The following is a 15,641-nucleotide window of genomic DNA, read 5'->3' as shown; positions in this document are numbered from 1 at the left end:
CTTATGAAAATATACCATGAAACAAATGAGTCAAAACATTTCTGTACATCTTTGTAGATCCTATAACGTATGTGTAATCTGACTCATGAATGGAAACATTATCTGAATGAAAGTGAAGTTCCGGTCATGGCAAGCAACCATCCAAACGTCTTGATTTTTAAGTCAGCCAATCGGTGGCTGTAGAAGCAATCTGCACACTGCGGAGATTGAAAAAATATTGCCCTGTATATTTGAGCCCATATGGGTAATAATAACCCATACACATTCATTGTAAATATTAATTAATTATACTTACCTCCGTGGCATGGTGGCTAAGCCATTGGACTTGAGGCTGGTAGGTACTCAGTTCGCATCTTCATATCGACACATTCAAATTGAGTTTTAATGGATCAGTGGGGGGGGGGGGGGGAGGGGGAGTGTTAGGCCATTGCAATAATTTGTCTCTCTCACTAACAACTAACCACCAACCACTAACACACTGTCCTGAACAGACAGCCCAGATAGTGGGGGGGGGGGGGGGGGGTGCCCAGGACAGCATGCTTGAACCAGAATTGTGGATATATAGCAAGAAGATCAAGTTAAAGTGAAATGTTTAGAAATTTCTTAAATATTTGTCATGTTTAACTGAATAATGTAATGAATTGTAAAAAAATTGTTCCACAATTTCCAATTAAATTTGTTGATGTGAATCTAAGTACCATAACTGTGTTTTTTCCTCCAATATGAAAATTAAATGTGGTGACCTAAGCTCTCATTTTAGTAGTCAATCAGTATTTTGTTGTATTTTTTATTTAAACATTAAAAAAACACCTGTTAATGGATACTAAAATGGGTACTTGGATTACAGCAAACCAAAAGAAAAAATGTCATTTATGACCTACAAATATATGTGTAAATTATATATACATATGACTTGTATTTTTAGATTTTATTATGTTATGAAATTATAGAACAGTAATTAAAAATTGGTTGTGAAATATATTTTGTGGTACAGTTTAAAGTTTTTCAGTTATTACAATATTTAACTGCTAGTAATTTATGCTAGGTAACATATGTAGTAATGAAGGTGAATATTTATTTGTAATAAATAAACTTGAATATTGTTGCAGTTTGGTGTTCTACAATGATTTGGTTGGAGAATTTTGGTATGAGTTGATCCTTGTTGCTCAGCCACCAGCACCAGTCACCCTCGAACACATGGATTGTGAGCTCGGAAGGTGTGTTTTTAAATCTCTATATTTAAGGGGCGTTCTCATTATGCGATTCGGGTGGTACGTAGCCCAGTGGTAAAGCGATCGGTCTGAGATCGATCCCCATCAGTATGCCTATTGGGCTATTTCTCGTTCCAGCCAGTGCACCACGACTGATATATCAAAGGCTGTGGTATGTACCACCCTGTCTGTGGGATGGTGCATATAAAAAATCCCTTGCTGCTAATCGAAAATAGTAGCCCATGAAGTGGCGACAGTGGGTTTCCTATCTCAATATCTGTGTGGTCCTTAACCATATGTCTGACGCCATATAACTAAATAAAATCTCTTTCTTTCATTATGCGATTAGTCACATAGACTAGTCAAATGTTATCAAATCGTACTGTGAGAACATCTGAATAGAAACGACAATAGTCTTATATGACAAGTTGTGTCGCAGTCTTACCAATTAGAACGTGCGACAAATCGCATAATGAGAATGCATCTTTAGGCTGGTTATTTGGGGACTTTAATAAACAGATAGTAATCCAGAAGCAGCATTAATTTCTATATTTAAAGGGACATACCCTAGTTTCTAAACACTAAGGCATATTTTTTACTATTAGAGCCGTTTTTGATAACTAAAATCATACTTTACTTAGATTTTATTGTTTAGATTTCCATACATTCGAAGTGTTTTTGGTCATCCTGGTGTTTTTAATATCTCAAAATGCATTTCTCATATTTTTTAAAACGCACATGTGTTTGAGAAGTAACAGTTATGGAGTCGAGTTTTAGTCTATTTTTAGAGGATATTTCACCATTTCAAAGTCCGAGACTCTTGTTTCACTCAATTGTAACTTTATCCAAATGTGTTACAGGTTTGTAGATCAACTAAACTTAGTGTGCATTTTCAAGGGCTGAAACTAGAGTCTGTCCCTTTAACAGGAGAGGGTGTCACTTGGATGTTCTGTTTGTATAGCAGCAAAACAATTGGATCAGTAAATTCAATGAGGCACCAAGTCGTTTTTCCAATTTTTAACTTTTGTATATTCATTGATACCCCTCTAAACTATACTCTCAGTAGATTGGAATTCCCTCAAAACAGGACATTTTCCACAGAACTTCTCTGAAATGGATACCCCTTAAGACCAGGCCCCCTGCTTATAAACCTTAAAGTCTAGACTTTAATAAAGTCCAGACTTTAACATCATGGCAACACCATTCAAATAGCAGTACGTTAAAGTCTGGACTTTAACTTTTATAAGCACGGGCCCAGACGTTTTACTTGAACCCATGGGTGTCCGGTTCTAAGGGATTTCACTGTATATTAATCTGTTAATGAAAAACTTTCTCATGTTCCAACTCCAAGGTGGTTATCGTATACAGATTATGTTTACCCTTAGAGAAATGGTTACAAACATGTTTTTTCTAAAATTTGGTAATGTGGAATTGGTCCCTTATTGAATCCATCGATTTAATTATTAAATTAATTAACATTGTTACAAGAACAAAGGTTTAACTCTTCTTTTTTTTTCTGCAGATGGACCAAGCAGATGATTGTGTTAGAAAACCCAATAGATGAAATGCTGGAGCTTGTCATAACCATTTCTAATGCCAACAACTTTTTCCTGGAACGTGACAATGAGCGTCCAATTGTTCTGGGTCCGCGTTCGAAAATTGAACTCAGTTTGCACTTCATGCCTTCAACCCTTGGCAATAAAGACCACAGTGCTCAAATCACCTTCACAAGCCGACAGGTGAGTAGTTAATTGTGTTGCATGAATCTATCATGCTTACACCCATTAGTATTTTTAAGCATTTACAAAAAGAAAGAAAGAATTATTTGTGTAATGACACCTTATTTTGAATTACAGTGATTTGGTATATACAGTCAAAAACAATATTCCACTTGTGGAGCATTGGCTCGAATCAAAGTAAACTCATTAATCCTGTCCACTGAAGGGGATTGATCCTATGTCCCATAGCTTCATATATATATGTAATTTGTTTTCTGTTTTCAGTTTGGTGACTGGTTGTTTTATCATCGGACGCAGGGATTCTGCCTAAACCCAGTAAACTCATTGAGTCAGTCCACTGAAGGGGATTGAACCTATGACCCATAGCTCCATATATTTGTAATTTGTTTTTTGTTTACAGTTTGGTGACTGGGTGTTCTTTGCGTCGGGCACAGGGCTTCTGCCTCAGCCCCAGGATGCCGTGAGCGTATTCACTGACGTCGGCTCCAACACCACTCTGATCATACCATTCCGAAACCCATTCGATGTGGCCATCTTGGCCGATGTGGTGCTCACAGGTAAGTCTCAGTACTGAACGATATTCAAGACATAATCCAACCAACCAAACCTCTATTTACGCACCTACACCCACTGAAGGTTCAGGCACATCCATCCCATAAATGTTGGTTGTATCGATGAGGACACAAGACATAAAGGATACTGAGACTATTTATATTACAAGTATATTTTCATTTGGACATCATGAGCCAAAGTGAGTTTTCTGCAGAATTCATAAAAGTATTTTTTTTAAACAGGAAAAAAAAGTTATTAAAATGTGTCAAAAAAGAATAGTATTTAAAAGAAAGGAAAAAAATGAAATAAGAATTTGTTTTAAGCACCTGGAATTAGTCATAGATTCAGCAAAATTCAGATATCTTGTCAGTCCCACTGATTTTCTGCTGGACTTATAAATCATGTATTTAACAACCACAAAAAAAAAACCCGACAGATTTGCTACTTCATTGATTGTTAATATTATAAGCGCAAGATAGTTTATTGTTGCACAATTTTAGCATATGCTAAAAAAAATTATTAAACACTACTTTCAGGCACTACTTTAAAACAAATTATTATGTACATTTTTTTTTTTTAATCATTACATAGCTTATTTTTAAAATATGGCAGACTTTATCCACCCAATTATATGCCTACAGTCTAGTGTTTTTTTCCCCACAGATATGGATTCACAGATGGATGCTGACGAAATGGATAATAGGTCACCATTCAGTTTGCTCCTAAAGCACAGCATATCCATTCGCATTGGGCCCAAATCTGTCCTTGATATCCCAATTAGTTTTGCTCCAAGCAAAATGCACAAGTACGAAAGTGTTGCTGCTGTCGTGGTGCTCCGAGAAGACGGCTTGGACTGGCCATGTATTCCACCCAATGACTGCGAGTAAGTCTTTTTTTTGTGTGTGATATAACAAATTTTATTTTCTCTGTGTACCATCCTGCCTATGGAAAAGTGCATTTGAAGAAAACAAAACTGTTGCTGCTTGTTCGATAAAAGTTGCCTATGGCAGGGGATTTCCTGGGGGTTTTCCTCTCGACCGAGTGTCGAAATAACCATATGTTAGACACTAAATAGCTGTAGTTTAAAATGTAATAAGGTGTTGTTAACCAGATATTCCTATTCTTGTGGGCGGGATGTAGCCTAGTGGTTTAGGTGCTCGCTAGATGCACGGTCGGTATGGGATCGATACCTGTCGGTGGGCCCATTGGGCTATTTCTTATTCTAATCAATGCACCACGACTGGTATATCAAAGGCTGTGGTATATACTACCCTGTCTGTGGGATGGTGCATATAAAAGATCCCTTGCTGTTAATCGAAAAGAATAGCCCATGAAGTGGCAACAGCAAGTTTCCTCTCTTAATATCTGTGTGGTCCTTAACCATAAGTCTGACGTCATATAACCGTAAATAAAATGTGTTGAGTGTGTTGTTAAATAAAACTTTTCTTTCTGTCTTTCCTATTCTTGTTTTTTGTGTGATTACCAGTAACTTTCATAATCTATGGCCCGATTTATTGTTAATGGGTTCAACCATCATTCACAATTTAAGTAAAAATGGACCACGTAAGAGATTTTTTTGTTCATGTAGGTATGAACCAAAATAATATTGTCCACACATTTTTATGATTCGTCTATGTTCTCACTGTTTGCTCTGATCATATCTGCAGCAATTGTAAAAATCTAGATGGTAAGTTTTCACTAGAATCGTGGATCATTGTTGAACCATCAAAAAATATAATAGACCTATGTGACCTGATAAACTGTAATCCAGTTGGTACATTTGTGTAAATTAGAGGTTGTTCACAATTGTCAAAATTTTCATAAGCATACAAACTGTTCTCTTTCTTGGTACACCCTCCCTAAAAGTGTACATCAATAATGTTGGTTTTGTAAGAAATCTATCACCAATTATTTTAATTTTTTCATTTTATCTCCCTTTACACAAAACATATGTTTTGTTTGCTCATGAAAATGTTGATAATTGTGAATGTTATATGTATAAATATTACTGGTCTTTATGGCACAGATTTTTAGGTCAGTTGGTTTAAGGTTGTAAGATGTAAGATGTCAAAATTCATCTTGTGTGTACATGTATATATATATAAGAAATGGCTTAACAATGAGTCATTAACATCAGTAGTAGACTAGCAGCCCAGGAACCTGAAATGCATGCCCATGACAGCATTATAAGCACAAATCAAAGTGACATCATCTACCGGCCTCGGTTGTGTCATGGTTAAGCCAAAGGACATAAGGCTGGTAGGTACTGGGTTTGCAGTACGGTACTTACTCCCACCCAGAGCAAGTTTAAACGACTAAGTGGGTAGATATAAGACCACTACACCCTCTTCTCTCTCACTAACCACTAACAACTGACCACTAACCCACTGTCCTGGACAGATAGCCCAGATAGGTTAAGTGGTTTAAACAATATTTATTCCCAATTATAATGCTGGTTGGGGATTAGCCAACAGGCAAAATGCCTGTATCAAGGCCTCTCTCTACAATTTGAAAATGTAATTCAGGTTTACACAAGATGACAGACCAATGGTAAATTTCATAATTCCAAATCTTAAAGGCATATTCCCACGGGCAAGTTTACAAATTTGTTCGCAAACCCAGGTCTACCAAGAATTATAAATAAAAGTAGTTTAAGTGTGTGCCCAGGACAGAGTGCTTGAACCTTACTTCATATAAGCACGGAAATAAGTTGAAATTAATAAATTAATGACATCATCTTTATTATCGTACAGATATCCACGACCTGGTGCAGACGCCAATGGTATGAAGGAGATCCGATGGTTGTTCCCGATAAAGGGCATCCCAGAATCAAAGCCCCTTGGAGCGAACCAGGGGCCGGTCATTGAGTGCTGTTGTCGCAAGCAGCTCGCCATGCGACTGGAGGTATCTCTGGCTGGAGCGGCCGTTAACCCTGCAGGACAGCACAAACCCATTCACACAAGACCGATCACTCCCAAAGATATGGATCCAGGTGTTCCAGACGGCATTGTTATAGGACAAAGTAAGGATTTAGTGAGACTAACAAATCAAGGGATGACAACTGGAGCTGGTTGTATGTCCACTTTTTGCCAGTTGTCATCTCTACACATATCCGATACCATATAACCGTAAATAAAATGTGTTGAAGGCGTTGTTAAATAAAACATTTCCTTCTCTCCACATATGGGTAGTTAATTAAGTGGCAAGAAAGCTATTATTGGTAGTCAGAGGAAGTATTCTGACATGCTTTTCTTCTGAGCGGTATGATCCAGTGTAAAATATTTCCTTTTCTTAAAATGGGAGGAAAGTTAAATATTCATGAAAAGAGAAAATGATCCAATTTTTTTTTTTTCATTTTTTTTTTAACTGAATTTTATGTCTCCACTGTTTTAACATTTTGTATAATCTATATAAGATGTAAAATTATTTTGTTTTGAACTTAATTTTATGTGTCTCCACTGTTTTAACATTTTCTATAATCTATATAAGATGTAAAATTATTTCAACTCCTACTTTTTAAAAAACATGTCTTAGTTGAAACCCATTTTACTTTGTGCTACATATTAGATTATAACATGGACATCACAGCAGGTATTCATTCCAAGAATAGCAACAGAGAAATGCCTCAAAAGGCAGAAGGATGTACCTATTCAAATATAGACACTGTGGCAAATAACTGGATATAAATCCCAAACTAAGTGTTCATTCCTGCATTACCACAAGTTTGTATTAGATGAAGGCATTTTGGGGTGAAGTTTGTTGGTGGTTTTGGGGTTTTTTGTTTTGTTTTTTGTTGGGTTTTTTTGTTTTGTTGGGGGGGGGGGGGGTGGGAGTATTCAAATAACTTGATTGTAGCTTGGTTTAAGTGCCTTCATTAAGTTATTCCATTCCCAATTGATTTCATCTTTGGTGGTTTTCGTTAAAAAAAAAAAATTAATTTGAAAACATAACTTCATTTAATAATGGTAAATGCTCACTGGCACAAAAAATCATTTATTTCTGTTCTTAAATCTTGTTTTAGCATTAGCAACAACAGATGAGTTTAGTTTTGAGTTGTCTTATCCAAATGAAGATGTGAAGAAACTTGTACACAACTGCCTGGAGCTGAATCTGATTCGACAGCACCGAGACACGCTGAGTGGGCTGGTCATTCTGGTGTTCGACTTGTCTTTTAAACCTCTCAAACCATTGAGGTGAGTTAACCTCAAGCAAAATAAATCAAGGAGCATGACTGAAACATCCCCCCCCCCCCCCCCCCCCCCCCCCCCCAATAAACTTTGATTGCCACAGTCTTCCGGCCTTGGTGGCACAGTGGTTAAGCCATCAAACTACAGGCTGGTAGGTACAGGGTTCGCAGCCCGGTACCGACTCCAACACAGAGCGAGTTCTTAAGGGCTCAGTGAGTAAGTGTAAGGCCTCTTCTCTCTCAGAAACTAACTAACAACTAACTCACTGTCCTGGACAGACAGCCCAGATAGCAGAGGTGTGTGTGACCAGGACAGCATGCTTGAACCTTAATTGGATATAAGCACGAAAATAAGTTGCAGTGAAATGCCACAGTCTAGACCAAATGTCAACTGTCAAAATCAGTACCATATATGTTTATAACTGTCTACTTTACTTAGTGGGCTGACAGAACTGATTATGTCCAAATTCGTAGTTTTCAAATTAACAAAAGTAAATAAGGGATGATCACTTGTGGTATAAATCTTTTATGCACTACCATCAAGCATCTATGGACTTCACTATGCACCTACAACCTACCCTGATACATTCAATGCTCGTAAAACCTTTGCTATCGACTTGTATTTAAACAGTCATTTCACAATGAGGAAATTGGCATTCCACACTAAGCTAATACTGTTACTGTTTTGCTTTAAATACAAGTACAAATTTATTCATTAATGATATTATTCCACTGAGAGAAAATGTAATAACAAATCTTGTTTTACTTTTAATAAAGTGATACACCTTAGTTTTTATAGACTATATACGATGTTTTTTTATGATCAAGGGCCATTTTTTTATAATTTGAATTGTATGTTACTTCCATTTTATTGTTAAAAATATTTATTTTCATTCATTCGAAGTGTTTCTGTCATCCTGGTTTTTGTAATACCCGCAAAAGGTTCATAATTCTAAAAACACACATACCTCTGAGAAGTAATGGTTATCATACCAAGAATACTTTTAGAGCATATATCCCCATTTAAATGTCACAGAATTTAGCTTCACTCTGTTATAACTTTATCCATATGCATTACATGTTTGTAAATTAACCAAAGTTGGAATCCATTTTCACAGGCTGAAACTAGGATCTGCACCTTTAATGGCAGCATAATGAATATAGATGATCCCCAATCCTCCCCCCCCCCCCCCAAAAATAAATAAACTACCCACACCTATTAAAACAAACTATATTATTATTTTGAAATGTAAAAATAATGATGTGTCCTTTTTCTTTTTATTAGTTGTACATAAATATGGTGGATTTTTTTCTCTTTTCTTTTTTCAGTTGTATTGCGGAGCTGCGTGTCACAGGAGCACGTGGAGGTCTGTGGAAATATGCCCTACGTCTCATTGCCTCGGAGGCTCCCGTTGACGACACTGTCATGATAGAGGCCACCGGTCTCAACAAAGTGTCTGCCGTTGGCTTCAAACTTAACAGTCATTTGGGGTAAGTTGGCCGCATTTTGCTGTTGGATTCATATTTAAGAGTAATTTGGGGTAAGTTGGCTACATTTTGCTGTTGGATTCATATCTAACAGTCATTTGGGGTAAGTTGGCTACATTTTGCTGTTGGATTCATATCTAACACTAATTAGAGGTAAGTTGGCTGCATTTTGCTGTTGGATTCATATCTAACAGTCATTTGGGATAAGTTGGCTGGGTTTTGCTGTTGGATTCATATCTAACAGTCATTTGGGATAAGTTGGCCACATTTTGCTGCTGGATTCATATCTAACAGTTATTTGGGGTAAGTTGGCTGGGTTTTGCTGTTGGATTCATATCTAACAGTAATTTGGGGTAAGTTGGCTGGGGTTCTGTTGGATTCATATCTAACAGTAATTTGGGGTAAGTTGGCTGAGGTTCTGTTGGATTCATATCTAACAGTCATTTGGGTAAGTTGGCCGGGTTTTGTTGTTGGATTCATATCCAACAGTCATTTGGGGTAAGTTGGCCGGGTTTTGTTGTTGGATTCATATCTAACAGTCATTTGGGGTAAGTTGGCCGGGTTTTGTTGTTGGATTCATATCTAACAGTCATTTGGGTAAGTTGGCCGGGTTTTGTTGTTGGATTCATATCTAACAGTCATTTGGGGTAAGTTGGCCGGGTTTTGTTGTTGGATTCATATCTAACAGTCATTTGGGGTAAGTTGGCCGGGTTTTGTTGTTGAATTCATATCTAAGAGTCATTTGGGGTAAGTTGACCGGGTTTTGTTGTTGGATTCATATCTAACAGTCATTTGGGGTAAGTTGGCTGGGTTTTGTTGTTGGATTCATATCTAACAGTAATTTGGGGTAAGTTGACCGGGTTTTGTTGTTGGATTCATATCTAACAGTCATTTGGGGTAAGTTGGCTGGGTTTTGTTGTTGGATTCATATCTAACAGTCATTTGGGGTAAGTTGGCTGGGTTTTGCTGTTGGCTTCAAACTTAAGTGTATAGTAATTTGGGGTAAGTTGGCTGGGGTTTGCTGTTGGCTTCAAACTTAACAGTAATTTGGGGTAAGTTGGCTGGGGTTTGCTGTTGGCTTCAGACTTAACAGTAATTTGGGGTAATAACATTTTATTTTGGCTTTAATTTCACAAATGTTTGGTTTTTTAATTTCACAATCTCCAATTTATCGAATCCTCACCCCATATCACAACTTCTGTTGTGAAGCAATGACTTCACATTTATCCACAGATGAATAAATACCCCTTCCTGGTCCTTTGACAGGACTGTGTCTAAATTGAAGAACATTTTGATAAATAATACATCATTCTTTTTTCATCAGTAGAAAAGTAATTTTTCTCCAATATTAAAAAGGGTCCTAGAGACAATTACCAAACAAATACAAAATGTTTGACTAATGCTGAAAGTCGTATGCCAAAAGTGGGATCTATTTAAAAACTTGTTTTGGTGAATGAATTTGGCAGGAGATATTTATAACAAATAGAATAGTGTGTTATGTGCAGCAATGGATGAACGAGTCAAGTAAACAGTATTTATTTTTAATTATACAGTGAAACATTTCAAAACCGGACCCTCTGTAAACCAAGGGTGTCCAGTTTAAAGAGGTTTCACGGGACTTGTTTTTTTTATTGTCCTTATGTTCACGATTATTGATTTCTCCAGGATATATAATGCATAGGTACACATTTTTGAAGTTGTATAAACAGTACTCCCTCCCAAAAAAATTCCCTCTACACAACCATTTTGACATTAACATGAGTAAAATACCGGCCTCGGTGGTGAAGTGGTTATGCCATTGTACTTCAAGGTGGTAGGTACTGGGTTCGTATCCCACCCGAGTCAATGGGAGATTTTTCATGCCAGTACCGGCTCCAAGCCACTGCTAGGCTCAGTGGATAGGTGTAAGGCTACATATACCGAGTTTCACCCACTTCACGGGTGTGATTATGGGTGTGTCTTCTGAGTATATGATTCATCTCATCATCATCCATGTTTGAAATGTCAAAAAAAAAAAAAAAATGTCTTTGTCTCTGTGTAAAATGTTTGTGGCGTTTTATTTAAAAAACAAAAAAACACAAAAACTTGTAAAATAGATTGGTTTCGTATTAACACATAGTCCTCTTATTTTTAGACATCCGGTCGAGTATATGGCTTTCTTCGAGTCTGGTAGTGACCCAGAGTTCAACGTCACCCCTCAGTTGGGGGAACTTTTACCAGCAGAACAAGAGGGAACTCAGTTTGTTGTCGACTTCCGACCAGCTGTATACGGCAAACTCTATCAGGCAAAACTTGTCATACAGGTATTTTATGAAATCACTTTGGTAATGTTTCATCTTTTTCTTGTTAAGTTATAGTGTTAAATTCCAAGCTGTATCCTAACCGGCTGCGAGCGATGTGAGCGATTATTTTAGAAATCATTGATTTCAATTGCCGTATCCTAACTGGACGCATGCGTCGCGACACATTTATCCGTCGCTTAACATGTATAACAAACATAATTAATGTGTTAGTGTTGGTTACTTTTTCAGCCATCTTTATCTTTTTGTGCGTTATTAGAGGGTGGGATGTAGCCCAGTGGTTAAAAAAACCCTGGTTTGTTGTGCAGTAGGTCTAGGATTGAACCCTGTCTGTGGGCCCATCCGGCCATTTCTTGTTCTAGCCAATGCACCACAACTGGTATATCAAAGGCCACGGTATGTGCTATCTTGTATGTGAGATAGGGAATATAAAAGATCCCTCGCTACTAATGAAAAAATGTAGTGGGTTTCCTCTCTAAGACTATGTCAAAATTACCAAATGTTTGACATCTGATAGCTGATGATTATTAAATCAAAGTGATCTTGTTGTATCATTAAACAAAGCAAACTGTAACTTTATTAGTAATTATCTCAAAGTCAAGAGAACAATAATCAACCCGTCAGACGCAGCAAGCACGATCCATGGATTGAAATTTCCACCGACTCTGTAGTACTGTTTATATCCCAAATCAGAGGCAATGGACAGTGTCAACATTTGCATTTAACTTTACATTACATTTACATGTTCAGCTCTACAAACCACATATCATTGGCTTTTGAAAATTAGGTCATATCTGTAGATGCTCATAAAAAAAAATTAAAGTAAAAGATTATAGGCCCAATTTACGAAGCCTGTTTTTCTTAGACACAGGTGCTTAAGCATTGTAAATTAATGTAGTTAAAGGGACATTCCCGAGTTTGCTGCATTGTAAGATGTTTCTGAGTAATAAAATATTTCTACGATTAAACTTACATATTAAATATATTTTCTTGTTTAGAGTATCAGTGTCTGTATATTCAATGTGTTTCTAGTCATTTTAATATTTGTAAGAAGCCCAAACTGGATTTTGTCTTCAAATAATTTTGTACGTACGAAAAAATATGTTTTTAGGAAATTAAATGAAATTTAACCTAGTACAAATATTAGAACAATCAGAAACATGTTTAATATACAGCCACTAATATTTTATGCAGAAAAATATATTTGATATGTAATTACAGTCGTCAAAAAGTCTTTGTTAGTCGATAACATCTTAAAAATTTAAAAGCACATAAAACATAAATAGGCTTTGTAAATTTGTCCCTATTTTTTTTTTTTTCATTCCTGTCCTGGATGGAGGAGCCGGCCCAGGCTGACACATGCTGACCCATGACAGACATGCACTCCAACAGCTTGTTCTGAATGTGCACGTTAAACCCTATGGCCTTGACCGTTGGTGTCCTATTTTGTTGAATTACTAATAAAAATGTGCTGTTTGTTGCAGACACCAGACATGCAGTGGAGCTATGGTATTAAGGGAGTTCTTCCAGAGTACGCTCCACCGCGCGGAAAATCATCACGACCAATCGCTGGACCACATCCCGATCCACGGATGAGAGGAGAACGCGTCAGCTACATCAGTGAGAACCTCAAACTAACGACCACCGCAGTGTCTTCACCCATCAAGGGGGCACCACTCTTGGCTACAAACAAAGTACACTGAGATAAACGGCTATGCACCTAAAGACTGTTTTAAATATGTGGTGAACTATTGTGCAAACTGGTGTGATACACTGTTTAAAATATGTATCTTGTGTTTGTGATCAAAAATGTGTGATACGGAATTTGTAAATTGATGAACCTCGTCTTTTGTGCTTGTGATTCAATATGTTTTGTGTATTGGGAAAAACTTTATTGGTGTGTGGAGGATAAGACTTTTTTTTATGCACAATTCTGACATTGAAATCTGTTCAAAATTTACTTTTATTGATTACCCGTTTGTCAAATATGTGTGTAAATTTTAAAATTATTTAAACTGTTGTTTCCTCATAATGACAAGCAACATGATGAAATTAATTTTTATTTAAAAGTTGTTCTGTTTTTAACTAATTAAATAGTCATCTCAGGATGCTCTCAAAATTATTTTCATATATTCCTAATATCAATTTATAAATACGGTGAAACACTTCTATACCGGGCACCCTCGGAACCAAGTAGACCTGGGGCCTGGGGCGTAGCCAGAGAGGAAAAAAATGCTGAGCAAACCCAGACCTGTAAAATAAGTATCAGTGTCATGGGAAAAATATAATAAATTGGGGAATTTCCAGACGAGGCAAGTGCCTCATCTGCCTCATGCTGGCCACGCCATTGTAAAAAGGGACAATGAAAGACGTTTCACTGTACTTAAATTGTTATGTTTGCTTCATTATGCAGAAACTGTGAAAGAGACCGTTTTAAATCACAGATTGTTATGATTATTTTTAATTCTTTATAACTTTACTATCTTCGTTTACCTCAGGCAGGTTGCTATATCTCAAGTTGTTTTAACATATTGATTGCATAAATAGGATGAATAGCTTTTTAATTTATTACCCTGAGGGCACAGTTTTTAACTTCACTGAGGTAAATCCTTTCTCCTCAAATGTGTTTAATCAGGGTGTTTATTATTTTTCAAAGTGTATTCCTAAACAATGTAATTGGTCTGTAATCTATAAAGAAAAGTGGACAAAATTAAAGTTAAATAGCTGGTGAAATTCACCAGTTGCCAGTTTATTTATTAAATATAAAAAATTGATGTAATATTTGATAAAATCAGATTATTTAGGAGATAACCATATGGAGTTTTGAGATTTGCAGGTGTTATTGTCCATTTGATCCCGCAAATGTCATTTTTGACCGAAGGTGTTAGCCAGAGATCAAAAATGAAACATTTGCGGGCATCAAATAGACAATAACACCCACAAATCTAAAAACTCCATATGGTTGTGTCCAATGTAAACTGAATCGTTTTTTCTACAGAAATAACTGTATATTTGGCATTTTACAAAAAAAATACCTGGCTACAATCTAACTGTAGACCCTTGAATTGTCAACTTCGCCTGTTCCTATTGCTAATGACGTCACTTTCTAATAACGTCGTTAGCTTTCCGGGTGTTATTTTCATTTGATCCCGGAAAAAGAATGTAATTAACCAATCACAATACAGAACACACTCCAGTCAGTTTACAAATTAGAATTAAACATCTTTCTGCAGGCTTTCAGAGGAAAAATTTAACATTTTATAAATAGCATATTGGTTCTGTTGTTCTTGTATATATTTATTGATGTTCCCTTAGCCAAAATGAGAATATTTTTTACTTCAGCATTGCTCATCTGTGATATTTATGGCTTACTGAATAATGTTGACTAATCATATATGTTGTTTGTTGTTTCAAGTGCTACTAATGTAGATGCTTGGAAATTATAGTCGATTTAAAAAAAATTAATGTGTGTAAATATGGAAGAAATATTTGTGATAAAAAGTCTCTATGTGAACTATATTTAATTAGTATTATACTATTGTGATATTTACCACCCATTTTACCAAAATTATTTAATCCAAGTAAATTATTATTTTAGTATTCCTTTATAAAACTCATTGTCAACATTGTAATAAAACATATGTTTGGACATCATAGTTTGTGGTTTGTTTACATCATGGATTTATAGATTGTATTTCAGAATAAAAGAATCGGACACTGTGGAACATTTGCAATGAAGCTCAATAGGATATATTATGTAGCTTGCTGTAATGTTTCTTTTAAAGACACTGAACTTCACCATAGAGCAGAGCAGTCTGTTTGGAAAGAACTTTCTACAGACCGATTAGTCTAGTAGATTAAGTAAAAACAAATTTAAAATGTGAAAAAAGCATGAAATTTTGTATACTGGTACAATTGTTAATACTCTCTCATATAAAAGGACACGCATGATCCAACCGCAATTTTGGCTGCCATCTTGGTTTTCAAAATGGCCACCATCGAAAAACAAACTTCACAATATCTTGGCACCCAGAACACATAAATACTTGATTTAAGTTGCTAATCTCATGTTTTCACACCCAAGGAATTCAACAGAACTTGACTAAAATACCCTGACATCACTTTCTATATGTCAAAATTAAACATGACCTTTATTAGAAAAGAA

General features: G+C 36.2%; 1 protein-coding gene across 1 annotated transcript in view; it reads left to right on the top strand.

The window, feature by feature from the left end:
• Positions 1–13,985, top strand: part of LOC121370533 (cilia- and flagella-associated protein 47-like) — an 86,086-nt gene extending 72,101 nt beyond the window's left edge. Inside the window, exons 51-59 of the mRNA XM_041495834.1 lie at positions 1,110–1,217; positions 2,734–2,950; positions 3,351–3,507; positions 4,166–4,385; positions 6,256–6,524; positions 7,524–7,695; positions 9,018–9,179; positions 11,311–11,479; positions 12,961–13,985. Of these exons, the coding sequence (XP_041351768.1) occupies positions 1,110–1,217; positions 2,734–2,950; positions 3,351–3,507; positions 4,166–4,385; positions 6,256–6,524; positions 7,524–7,695; positions 9,018–9,179; positions 11,311–11,479; positions 12,961–13,179 (1,693 nt within the window). The 3' untranslated portion in view covers positions 13,180–13,985. The remainder of the gene's footprint in view (positions 1–1,109; positions 1,218–2,733; positions 2,951–3,350; positions 3,508–4,165; positions 4,386–6,255; positions 6,525–7,523; positions 7,696–9,017; positions 9,180–11,310; positions 11,480–12,960) is intronic.
• Positions 13,986–15,641: the final 1,656 nt, after the last annotated feature.

Source organism: Gigantopelta aegis, chromosome 4 (genome assembly GCF_016097555.1).
Source record: "Gigantopelta aegis isolate Gae_Host chromosome 4, Gae_host_genome, whole genome shotgun sequence".
Taxonomy (NCBI): domain Eukaryota; kingdom Metazoa; phylum Mollusca; class Gastropoda; order Neomphalida; family Peltospiridae; genus Gigantopelta; species Gigantopelta aegis.
This window is presented reverse-complemented; position numbering and strand designations above follow the sequence as displayed.